The sequence below is a fragment of the Lygodium microphyllum genome, chromosome 4 (genome assembly GCF_053477565.2).
Source record: "Lygodium microphyllum isolate KBCC chromosome 4, Lygodium_microphyllum_v1.1.10, whole genome shotgun sequence".
NCBI classification, from domain to species: Eukaryota; Viridiplantae; Streptophyta; class Polypodiopsida; order Schizaeales; family Lygodiaceae; genus Lygodium; species Lygodium microphyllum.
The window spans coordinates 110,696,859-110,709,823 of NC_141138.1; the positions used below are offsets into that span (position 1 = coordinate 110,696,859).

Here is a 12,965-nt window from a genome sequence, read left to right on the forward strand (position 1 = left end):
ATCTTGACCATGAGCTTCAAAGATTTAAAATCACTAACCAGGATGACTTGAAGGTCAAGTTGGCTAAGTCTCCAGCGACTTCTTGCCAAGTTTTCTATCACAAGGGCTCCTAAGCCCTCGGATGATTAGGTCACATTGTTTCTTAGCAACCTACTGCAAAAATACTCCCATTTTATACAATAGGTGATCTCACACCCTACCATACGCACATTCTATGAAATTTAGTTTTAGGTACTACTACATTGCGCTCAGCTATTTAATTAGTTTCATAGTATGACCTCCACAAAGGAGACTCTTGTTGCTTCTTCTCAGAAGGGGTAACAAGGCAAGGATAAACAAAATCAAAACTCAAATCAAAATCAAAACCAAAGTAGTGAGACATGAGGGAACACCCAATCTTCTCTTAAACATGAGTAGCAAGATGTACCTAAAAAGCATTGTCAAAAGGCTAGCCACGAGTATCAATCAAAGGCAAGAGGCATAGCACCAAAATCCATGACTTAGACCCTTGCTCCCCTAGTGGAGCCAACAAAGGGCAGGATGGTGGCAACCCTCACCAAGGGCAATAGCGAGGCTAGACCCGGTCAGCCATCATAGTCTACATTGTTCTCAATGCCACAGGGTATGTAAGATTGGTTTGCACAGGCCCACATCATCTTCGTAAAGATGTTTGAGGATACAAGTCTTAACCACATTTGCGAGTTGCCTTCCGATGAGGTGATTGCAAAGGCCCACACATCACAAATGAGTACTTCAACTACCCCTTGGATTACGGACAGTGGAGCTACTCATTGTATGATCCCCATCTCGAACATTTTCATCTCCCAAGCCCATGTAAGTGAAATAGTTCCACGTCGAGAATGACTCCTCAGTCAAGATTCACGCTCTCAATCGCATCATTTTTGCCACTGACCAAGGCCTGAATCTCGCTACGCTAGATGGTGTATACTATGTCTTCCAACTTGGGGTGAACTTGTCATCCATTTAATAGCTTTGTCAGTTGAAACAAGCAATCTTATTTACAGCAACTACAAATGTCCTTGACTTTCAAACTAGTTTAGCAAATGCTCGCTTGGTAAGGCACAACCTAGTGGCCTATACCACATGTCCTAGTTCCTTTCTAAGCCAACAGTTGAGGGCTCTAAATTTCACCCCTTTCAAGCTTTAGCTACTACAAGAAAGCCTACAGACATTGAGTGCCTTTGGGATTTTTGCTTAAGACATCTTCGATATGACTCTCTCTACGAGTTGTCACATTTTCAAATGGTTTAGGGCCTTCCTTGCCTAAAGCTATCTCAAGATATCTGTAAAGCATCTCAACTCGAGAAGCAAGATCGTACCCCATTCCCTCAACAATCCACACATAGAGCTAAGGTACCTCTCAATTTGATTCATGTTGATCTTTTCAAGCTAACATTCACTACCACCTTAAACAACACCTTGTACTTCTTTTTAATAGTGGATGATCATTCTAGATATATATGGATGTACTTTCTCAAGTGTAAGTTTGACACATTTGTCTATTCTTTGCTTGGATGCTGCTAATTCTTAACCAAATTGGTCATCGTGTAGGATGCGTAAGGAGTAATAGTGGTGGTGAGTTTACCTCCCACAAGTTTTCCAAGTTTCTATAGGAGTATGACATCTCTCGCTAGCTTACCTCTACCAACTCTCCCTCTCAAAATGAAGTCATAAGAGTATAAAAACATGACCATCATGAATGCACGCTCTATGCTGGTCGCAACAACAAAGCTCCCTAACCACCTTTGGATTTCTACCTGAGGGCCTTACTAGTGATGCTTAAATTCCCATGTGCTACACCGATTGTCCTCTTCTATGACAACCAGAGTGTAATTGCACTAGTTGGTAACCCCATTATCGCACCTCAAACATGGCATGTTGGAATACACTTTCATTTCACTAAAGAGCAGGTTGAGCTAAGCACCATTCGTCTAGAGTTTGTGCCTTTAAAAATCCTCCCCTATTTCAAATTAATGGGGAGAAAGTGCTTCCCTCTAGCTTTTCCTTCCAGTTTAAGAGGGGGCGGATTTCTTCTCTTGATGGTAACAAGGTGTTGTCTACACTTTTTGATTCCAACATTACGTATATCATACTTTGTATCTTTATCCACATCATCAAGATGACCATGATTGTAAAATAGTACTTAGGCAAGTGAACAATTCCCTTGTAAGGATACTATCAAAGTGGCACCATTGTATAGCATTTTGCATGAGTATGCTCCCTCTTGCATAACTCTAGTGCATTAGCATTTTGTTCATGTTAACATGCATTTGTACACATTTATCCCTTTTCATTATTTGGAGTGGTCGACTCTAGATCCACCATATACATGGCATGGCACATGGTAGTCTCCAAGGCAATCTTCGTTGCTTGTTTAGCTTGTCTAGCTTGCTTTCCACGCTTCTTTTATGCCTCTCCATACACACCATAGATACTTCCCACACATAGCCTATTTCTTCGTCATCAACACCCAATAGTGATTAGGATATATTTGTTTGTTTTGTAAAGGTCTTGGGACTAACCATCCCTATCTCCTGTTGGGACACTATTACTCAATCGACCAAAAACTTTTTGAAATCAAAGCAAAGCTCTTTATGTTACTCACCTAATGCTAAATCTTTTGAAACCAAAGCAAACCTCGTTCTACTTTTTTTAAAATTCCAAAAGATAGTCTATTGTGCTTCTATCCGCCTTTGCAGGACTTAGCAAGCCACTGGGCAACTAACGAGCATCCTTTGTCCAATGCTCTATCCCCTTTGGGGTGAACACTTGGGCTTCTTTAATCCCTCACCATCGCATCTATAATCTTGGTAGATCACTAGGCAGAAGACATGTACCCTTTGTCCAATGCCCTAGCAGCTTTGGGATGGGACACCTTAGGGAAACGAAAAGAAAAAGGACTTGGGCTTGTTTGCAATCCCTTTTTGGTAATTTTGGGCTTGAGAGAGGGTGTTGAGCTAAATTACCATTAGCTTTTATTTAACAGCCCCACAACTCAAGATGATCAATGAATTTTAACCGATCTTTTAAACCTGGAGCATTTTGAGAGTTTTAGTGTCCCACATGTAAACCATAATTTGGAAGGCCCCAAACTTTCTATAAATAGACAACTTGCCCTCCCATTTAGTCTAATCTCGTTTTTGCAGGTTTCTAATGCTAGAATTTCACTGCCCACACCCCGTTCGTGGTGAACATCTCAGCCAAAGCCACCCCACACTGTCTATATCTATCTGTCACCAGTTTCCAGTCTTCACCTCGCTGTCTGCACCTTCTACAACTGCTGCCAGCTGTCATCTCCTCCAAAAGGCTGCATTTACAGCCTAGCTGCCTGTTCTGAGCTATGTTTGCTACAATTCCTGCATCATCTACAACTAGCAACATATTCTGGGGCTGTATTTTTAATCTGCTGCTGCTGTACAGTCTGCCACATCATCAGATTTGTGTTTTTGCCCATCAGCCTGCCACATCATCACCAGCCTGCTGCTTTGCAGATTTTCTCTCTCCTCTGCTTGTCTTAAACTATTCTAGTATCCATACTCCTGCATTTGCCGCTATCAGAGGTCTTCAAAGGCTGCCTTGCTGCATTTCAGGAAACGTCAGAGTACGACACATCCTCCAGCTCATTACAACTCCCTTGGTCCTCAAGACATGAGAGTTCAGGGTACAATTTTCATTCATTGCGTACTGTGTTTGCTGTATTACTCAAATTCATTCATTTGAAACTCTTCACTATGTTCATTGTTTTTGTTTACCCTAACCCTAACTGTGTCCTCTTCAATTTGTGCTTTGTCATATGATTGTATTTGTGTTCTGCATTCAGGTATTTCTTTACAATATGTTTAATGTGAAAATAGCAATGCCATTACTAAATAAGATGAATACATGAGGTTAAAAGCCAAAATTGGCATATGCTAGGCCCTCGCAATTGCATGTGCAACATGCAATATAACAACATACGTCATACATGGATCGTAGATCATAGGTAGGACTCGGGAGTGGATACAATGATACAAAGAAGAAAGGCGTCTGAGTGCTCATTAAGAGAATGTGAGGATGACTCCTCCGCATCGGATGGTGAAATACTCTCATACTCATTCTCACTAATGAGGTTAACATCATCATCAAATGATGGCTCCCTAGGCAATGGTTGTGTACGCAGGGGCCTAGGGGGGATGTCATCATGAGGCATGGAAGGAAAGCCACTAGACCCCTGCCTCACATATGTTTGCAAGTCACTTGAACCACCCCTTGTCAATGTCCAAGGCTGTAGAATGACCATGGCCCTATTGCCACCTACTCAAACTCCTCGCCCCAAGCACGTTGACCATCAGTATCAATGAGTATGCTGCTATAAGCTCTCTATAGAGCTCCACAAAGAGCATCTCCTCCTCCTCATCAACACCCCAATGTACGCTTGGAAGAGTGTTGCCAATGCACATAAGATTGCAAATACTAATTGTAAAGTATAAAGTTTGAAACAACAAATTAAAACTTGACTTATCATTTTAAATTTATGAATCGTGATTTATGGTTAAGTGTTTACCCACTTTGGACTACCCATGCTCATCAGGGCCCTCATCATGCGTAAGTTAGTGCAGCAATAGACTAGCTGCTCTAACTATCATATGCTAAGCCGATTATAAATCTTTGTGTGAATAAGAGAATGGGCACTCCTATTTCTCTCACATGCACCCAAAGAGCAATCCTGAGCAAGGACTCTCATGGCCAAGGGCTGAAGAGTCTCAAACGTGTATCCAAAGTTTTGCTACCAAAAGAGAGGCTTCACAAGTGACTCTCTTCTCCAACAAGTGGGAGAAGCAAATGCCACATGCCTTCTCTGATCTCATAGTATCTGAGCTTCTCTAGCACTGCATTGTGGCTATCCACAAGAACCATACAAGTCAAATATACAAGCTGGTCCGAACGGAGCTCTCTATCATCTATACCCATTAGCGACTTGTAGGCTAGATGTTGTCAAAAGATGATGTACCAGAGAGACAATAGGATTTGCGAGGAGGAACAAGAGTGAACTCGGCAAACATGGAGAAGAGAAGAGAAGAGAGAAGAAACTCTGATGAATGGAATGATGAAGATCTAAATCATGGAGTGAATGTGATATAAGGGAACAAGGGTGCCGTAGCACAAGGAAGATAATGAAGACAACCATGAACCACGAACCACAATGTCCTCCTGAAGGGGTATCAGGGCAGTGGAGAGGCTGGAGAGAAGAGGTGACAGGCTGAATGAATCAACCATGAGGAATGAGTGAGAGAGTACCCTATAAATAGGCACAATCAATCTAGGGTGCCACCCCTTTTTGAGGTTGCAAACCCTAAATGCAAAAATGCAAAAGCGCAAAAACGCAAACTACGGGTCAAGGGTGAAGAGTTTCTCAACAGATGTATCAATATGCTACAAAACCATAGATGGGCTTATGCATCTATGCTTATCTCCTCCCTACCATCTGTAGAATGCATGCATGTTGTGTCTCTATGATCACCATGCAAGCCTTTGCCTCCACTTATGCCACTTTAAAGAAGTGAGTAAGAAGACCCATGGTGGTGAACCCATCATAATCACTCGTGTGCAACATCCCATAAAAGGGAGTCACAACGCTAACAATGACACGGACTTTCTGCCAAAGTTGCTCATTGAGGCACAAATGCTACATGGCTTTGGCCTCCTCTATCTCATGCTCATCTCACTCGTTCCATAGAGTGGGCACCACTATCTATGGCATAGGGTGGACCACACCTCATAAAGGCACTCCAACAACAACCACGTGTAAGCAAACCAAGTTTAAGAAGGCTTCTTCAACTCAAGTGTACTATACTTGCGATACATCGCAAGCACCTTTTACCTTTCTCGTAAAGAAGGTGACAACTAATGTAGCCTTATGCACCACCCCATTAACCCACTTAAGCTTCCCAAATGTCCTCCAAGAGCAAGTCTAAATAGTGACTTGCACATGGAGTCCACACAATCTTAGGAAACTAGGCCTCAAGCAAATGGCCCATGCGCTCACAATTGGATACATTGTTGGTAACAACTTGCATCACTTTTGAGGGGCCCACCTCCAATCACAAATTACAATGGCTAGAGAGAGAAAAACAATGTTAACTCTTCAGCCTCGAAAGATTCAAGAATCAACTTTCAAGAGAATGAGAAGCTTGGAGGGGGGAGAGATAGAGAGATGGAGCCGAGGCTCCATGAATCATGATCATTAAATTATAATACAAAACTCAAAATTATCAAAGAAAAAAAAATTAAAACAATACAAATGTATACCTCAATGATAGCTTGCCAAATGTGGCGCTAGATAAATGTGCCCATTGTTTTTCTCCCCCTCTTGCCAATATCTACCATCTGCAAAAAGTATGTGCCAAGTGGACATGAAACAAGTATGTTGATGATGCCCCATTTCTTACAATCACTCAATCCATCAGTGAGAATGGAGCAACCATAGTTTGTCAATGCAGCCCGAATAGGATCAAGGGCTCTATCAATCCTCTCCTCTTCATCAATTCTCTTCGTCCTCATGTCATTATAGGTGACATTGGTCCATCCTTCACATGGACCCACATTGGCAATGGCTTTTACCATCTTCTTCCATTGCTCTTGCTTTAGGACATTGAATGCAAGATTGCACTCAATTACCATGCATACAATCTCAATGTCCACAAGTTGTTGCATTTCTCAAAGAAAGACAAACGACCCACGAACATGACCAAGGGCTTGAGAGAGAGAGGGCTGAGGCTTCAAGCTTGGAAGTTGAAAGTTCATGTGGAAAAGAGAAGAGAGAGAGAGAGACTTGAGAGAGAGAGAGAGAGAGGGAGATGAGGCTTGAGAGAGAGAGAGAGTGAGAGTGAGAGTGAGAGTGGGAGGCTTGAAAGTGAGAGAGAGAGAGAGAGAGGGTGGGATAGGCTTGATAGATAGCTTGCTTAAAGTTGGAGGGGGTGCGGGGAAAGAGGAGAAAGTGAAAGCTTGAATGCCAAGATTGAAGTGGTGCTTAGACATGGAGATGAGAATGCTTGTTGATTTGGTGTGGAAGGATGGAGAGAAGGAGCACCACCTCACGTATGTGACCAACAGGCTATGACAGATGGACCTCCATGGAGGTAAGAGTAGAGTAGAGTAGAGAGAGAGAGAGAGAGAGAGAGAGAGAGAGCTCTTGTGCGCACACAAACTGAAGGAAAGATAGATAATAATAAGTGAGATGAAACTACAACCCACTGATAGGGCTCGAATATAGTCCAGGGAGTGTACCTAACCCTTTGACCCTTATTTAATTATAAGTGGTGTAAAAGGTGTTCACACCTTTAACACGCACACATATAAGGTGTGTTAACACACGCGAATAAATGAACCTAACATCAAGGAATCCCATCCTCAGCACCTTGCTCTCCTTAAACTCATAGTCCATGCGGTCCTATGCCTTCTTAGAGTCAAGAAGAAGCAAAATAAGATCCCGGTTCCTAGATCGAGCAAGAGTGGTGGACTCCTAAAAGATGAAAATGTTTTCCGAGATCCTAGTGGCTCAAAAAGAACTAATCCAATCCATCTTCTCTTAGACACTTGCACAAGGACAATGTCAAAACTGCCTTCTCTGGCTCCTCCTCTATAAAAGGAGCCATCAAATATCTACTCATCCTATCTATGACCACACTCCCGGTGCTCTATCAAACTGTCTTTCTCATAGCCCAAGGTCAAGTCAGAGATCTTAGCAAATTTGAGTAATATTGTGTAGCCACTTGTGCCACCTCCAAGGGACCCTCTACAATGGATCCATCAATTCTCTTAAGACTCCGAGCACCTTGTCCAGAGTGTTTTGTCCTTGTGGTGTGGAAGAAGTCTCTATTGACCTTGCCAATAGATTGAGTCCAGAAAAAAGCTCATGTGAAACCTATACTTTGATTTGGCTTCCTCCATGGCATCAATCTTTGCTCTAGCAATATGTACCTCTCTGCCACCCATCTACACCTCGGATATCTCTCCTACCTAAGTAGTGCAACCATTGATGCTCTGGTGGTCCTCTCCTTCTCTAAACAACCTTGTCTCCTCCTTGTGCCCAATCAAAGGTTAAGACCCATGACTCATAACATAGTTTGGAGATCCACATGCTCACTTTAGTTTTGTAGGAGAGAAAGAGCAGCAAGAGGTTGAGACCTTCTCTAGGATTGAACAATTTTATGTGGATGATTGGGCTTGCGATAGGAGTGGCCTAGTAGGCATCATACTTGGCATGAGCTTGTTGGCGGGCCACTCATTGATTTAGCTACTTTTCTTTGAGAGAGTCATAGGATTCCACTTCAATGTCAAGATTCCAAGACACTTGTCCTACCAATGACAATCTTAGAGAGGTAGATGCACCAATTTGGAGATCCAAACCCTTCTTAGCTAGACAAGCGAGATAAGACCCATCGAGGCGTAAATGACAATGAGATAGGAGACGTTTTTGGACTACCCTTAATCCCTATTGCAAGTTGATCATTGGGTAGTAGGGGGCAATTTTGATATTGTAGTCATGATGCTTTTTACTTTCAGTTAAGTGTCTTGTCGGTGTCAATCCTACACAAGATTGTGTTTATGTGTGTCCAAGGGATATGTAAGGTGCACATGTGCATGATGATGTCCAAGGGATATGTAAGGTGCACTAGTGCATGTGTGTGGACTGCATTATGGTGCAAGAATGTGTGTACTAGAATACTAGATGGACAAGGCATAGGAATGTGTAGTGTGATATGCATGCAAGGATAGTGGAGGAGACAATTTTGAGCCATGGGTCTTAACTCTTAAGTCCTCCCTCTGACCAAAGAGTCTAGCAGACAATGGCCTCTACCATATCTTCTGAGAGGCTGCCACCACTGTCAGTGTCCCTAGATCATTGGTTTGGGTCATCACTATTTGAGGAGCTACTGCTACTTGGGATTGTGAAATCTCTCCCAAGTGACCAGCGGAGTGTTTGTGAAGGTTGTAGGAGGTTAAGGTGGCTCCCTAAGCTGCTGATCTAAGGTCTCTAACCACTCTCCATTATCTTACCTGTCTCTGCAGCTCTAGGCCTCTCTATTCCTATCCACGTCCCTTATCTATGCATTCTTGTTATGGTTGGCATTGTTTCCTCCTCTGTCTCGCATAGTGTCATCTCTCACACTCCACCTTGCTCCTTCATGGCTTGGATCTACCACTTCCAACATCCCTAAAGAAGGCCTACCATTGTCACGTCCTAAAGCATTCTACTACTAGATATATCCGATCATCCTACAAGTCAAGCACTAACCAAGAAGTCCCATGTAGGAGACCAATAGGATGAGAAAGCCCCATATCCTATTGGGTGGGCGGGCATAGGGTTGGGGGAATTTATATATGCGAGGACTTTGTGATCACGATGACTTTGGCACATGGGTGTCTATGTGGGCCTTCACAGACATGCATCAACAAAAGTTCTCTCTCTGTACAACATGGCCGAAGGTGCTACCAATCTCGGATAAGTATGGAATGAAGTACATATCAAGGCCTACCAATCTAGGACAAGTATTCCAATGCATACAGGGGTTATGCAAAAATAGGAAAGATGGAAGCAACTTGGATGAGGACTCAGACAAAGACTACTAGGGTGGAGGAGGAGGTTTGGGATGCATTCATGTTCAAAGGTTCTTCGACCAGGAAGCCTACAACAATGGCTGTGATTATCTATCTTATGGAAGAGTATTCAAAAAGTTACACCCTTAGGGAGATCATAAAAACTCAAACTTCCAATAACACTCTTCTTAGTTTCTTTCCACTTTTGAATTATATTTGTTCATTTGACTTTTTTGTAAAATAGAAAGCAACATTAATATCTTCACTTTAATAGTCAACACTGGCTGACAAATGTGCTTCACAGTTTCTAGCTAAAGAGAATAATTTTTTAATTCAAACTAATCCTTAGACACTATGTGCTCAGTATTTAACGAGACACTTGCTTTTCCTGCCTACACGTTAGAGACAAAGATCAACCCTTATAATTTAGCAAAGACATACTTTCATGCCTCGTGATTTGATTGTCCACTTATGAGTGAAGGGAAGTGAAAACAAATATATTTGCAAGCACTCGATTTTGCATCTCTCTACATCAGATCCTTGGGGTGGTCCTACTACTACCTCATGGAGGAGCCACCTCACCCCTTAATTCAAATTTCAGATATTTATCGTGTTTGAATCATTTCACTAACAGACTACCACTTGCAAACTTCAAAGCAAACTATGGATGGACCAGCACCCTAAAAGCAGCTTTAAGTTTAAGGTAACACTTCAAGGGTGAGTCACAGTTTGAGGGTGAGTCAAATACTCAACCAAATTACCATATTGGAAAGCTCAATACCAATTCTTCCTCAAACATTCTGGAGATCTTTCAAATTCCTCCAACTAAACACCATAAAACTCTTGTTTTGTGCTTTTACCATTACACCTATTAAAACTTTAGTTTGCTAATTTTCATTCCTGTAAGTACTCCAGTTCATGACTGCAACAGATTTATCTGCACAGACATCAAGAATTTAACTTATTTCAATTTTTTCCGAGCTGGATTGGTTGTAGATGATCAAAAATTTTGTCAGAACCCCATGCACGAAAATTTCATGCACATTATATGGCACAATGTAAAACTTCACAAAGAAGCATCGGCATGAACAAGCATACATATTTTGGCAACTGTTTTTTACCACACTATTTTATTTTTTCAACTATATCAAGCTCATCCTCACTATCTATGTCACAATCATCCTCATCATCATCATCCTCAGTATAATCTTCATCATCATCCAAATCAACTTCAATAATTGTACCTGCACATTCCAACACATCTTCTCAAAACTAAAATAAAAAGTAGAAACAAGAGACAGGAGCACTCAATTTCAATAAAGATAAATGAAATTTGGTTTGAGCATAGTTTATATAAAACCACCACAAAAAAAAAACAAACAAACAAACAAAACAAAACACAAAAAACTAAGTACAAAAACACCACTAAAAGATGCAGCAACCAAAACTATTTCAAATGTGAAAAAAAGTGTAACGTGTCTGCCTATCTATTTGCAAAACACGCCTGTAGCAGTCCATCGAGAGATAATCCTAGAAGACACCGCCTGGCACTCCCAAGGAATGACACACGGTTTGTCAACTAGAGTCTCTCGAATCTGCTTCGCAACGGAACGCATCTGGCCATCCCCACTAGGACCGACCTGAAGTCAGGGTTCCTAACAATCGGGTCTCCTAACTGACGTCTAGCGTCGGATTTCAGATGCCCTACTTTGCGCAGAAACACCTGAACCGAAGCGGATCCATGCCGCACTTGGTTCAAGGAGAATGGGAAACGAGAGGGATGCATCGCTCAACCTTTCTGCCCATAAGGGATAGTCCCATTCCGGTCCCCTAAAACGGCATGAATCAAGTTTTAACCACGTTTTAAGGTCCTTGTCTATCTAACGTTCGCATCAATAAAATCCATTGAGGAAAGCTCTCGGCTAACCGAGACCACCCTTCCGTAGGATGGACCCGACAGTCACATCCACCGCACTTTCCTCGGGATTGCTTAGTTATCTAATTAGACCAACCCGAAGTCGGGGTTCCTAACAGTCGGATCTCCTAATAGACGTCTACAAAGGAATCATTAAGACCTTGTCAACTTTAATAATGCTACTCAGGAAATATCTTCTTATGCAAAAGCAATTCACACTAATGCATATGTCTTAAGTGTATTCCATCATGCACTTTTCATCTAAACGGATGCATGCATTATTGCACAACAGCATGATCAATTAACCCTTAATAATTCCTAGCATGCAATTGCATTCCACATGACCAATTTTCCTTGCAAACAATGAACATCCTCTTTGCATGCAAATTCACGTAAGCATTTTTATGAGGTATTAATTCTATTAAAAATGTGAGATAATGGACCTAATTATTGGCCACGGATACTCCGTTAGTGGTCAATCCCCCATCCTGGGTCGATACTCCCGTACGAACTGCGGTTGCGCGTCTTTTGGGGACCATTGCGGGACTTGAGTGAATTTGCGTTCAAATGGCTGGATGAATGCACAGGAAATTTTTGCAATTTCTGCAGCAGCCTCCCGCCAATTTATACGGATCTTCATTCACAAAATAATGTGGCCCGGCCTTGCGAAAGGCTCCCTCCGGGTCTTGCGTGTGAAACACCCTTAGTGGGGATGCTATGGAAGCTTCCAAAAGCTCCTTCTCTCTCTCTCTGACAGATTTAAATGACGAATTCTCTTCTTCCTTCGACGAAATGATGGCGGGGAGGGGGGGGGGGGGGGGGGGGGGGGGGGGTAGCATGCCGCCACCCACTTGCTGGCGGCCCTCATGGCCCCCTTGGGAGGGCTTAGAGAGGGGCTACATGGCCTCCTCTCCCCCCCCCCCCACATGGCATGCATATCCACCTCTCTCTCTCTCTCTCTCTCTCTCTCTCTCTCTCTCTCTCTCTCCTCAACATCATGTCGACAAGGAGAGAGGAGATTAAAAAAATTTTGCACTAATTAATTAGAAAAAAAATTAGCCTAGGGTGGTTTCCCATGCGTGAGAGAGATTGTCTTGCGTTAATATATGCAGAGATATTACAAAAATGGAAGCTTGTATTAATCTTAGCTAAACTACAACAAGTACTAATATGATTTTCATTCAACATTGCTTGGCTAATTTGTATAAATCGGGAAGGTCCTATCTGCAATACTTATGGTTATGGCTAATCATATCTTCTTGTCCAATTTGTATAAATTGGGAAGGTCCTACATGCAATACTTATGCTTATGGCTAATCATAGATCTTCAGATATCAATGTGCCACATTGGACTCCCATAAATAAGTGACTCCATTTCCTTGGACTCTTGAATTGGAGTTTCATAAGGTTTTGTAACCTATAACAGGAAAAAATGCATCCAAGCCACCTT

At 42.2% G+C, this 12,965-nt stretch overlaps 1 protein-coding gene across 1 annotated transcript in view; it reads right to left on the minus strand.

Moving 5' to 3' along the window:
- Positions 1 to 10,590: 10,590 nt before the first annotated feature.
- Positions 10,591 to 12,965, minus strand: part of LOC148037473 (uncharacterized) — a 34,220-nt gene continuing 31,845 nt past the window's right edge. Inside the window, exon 2 of the mRNA XM_087676433.1 lies at positions 10,591 to 10,844. Coding sequence (XP_087532559.1) covers positions 10,726 to 10,844 — 119 coding nt within the window. The 3' untranslated portion in view covers positions 10,591 to 10,725. The remainder of the gene's footprint in view (positions 10,845 to 12,965) is intronic.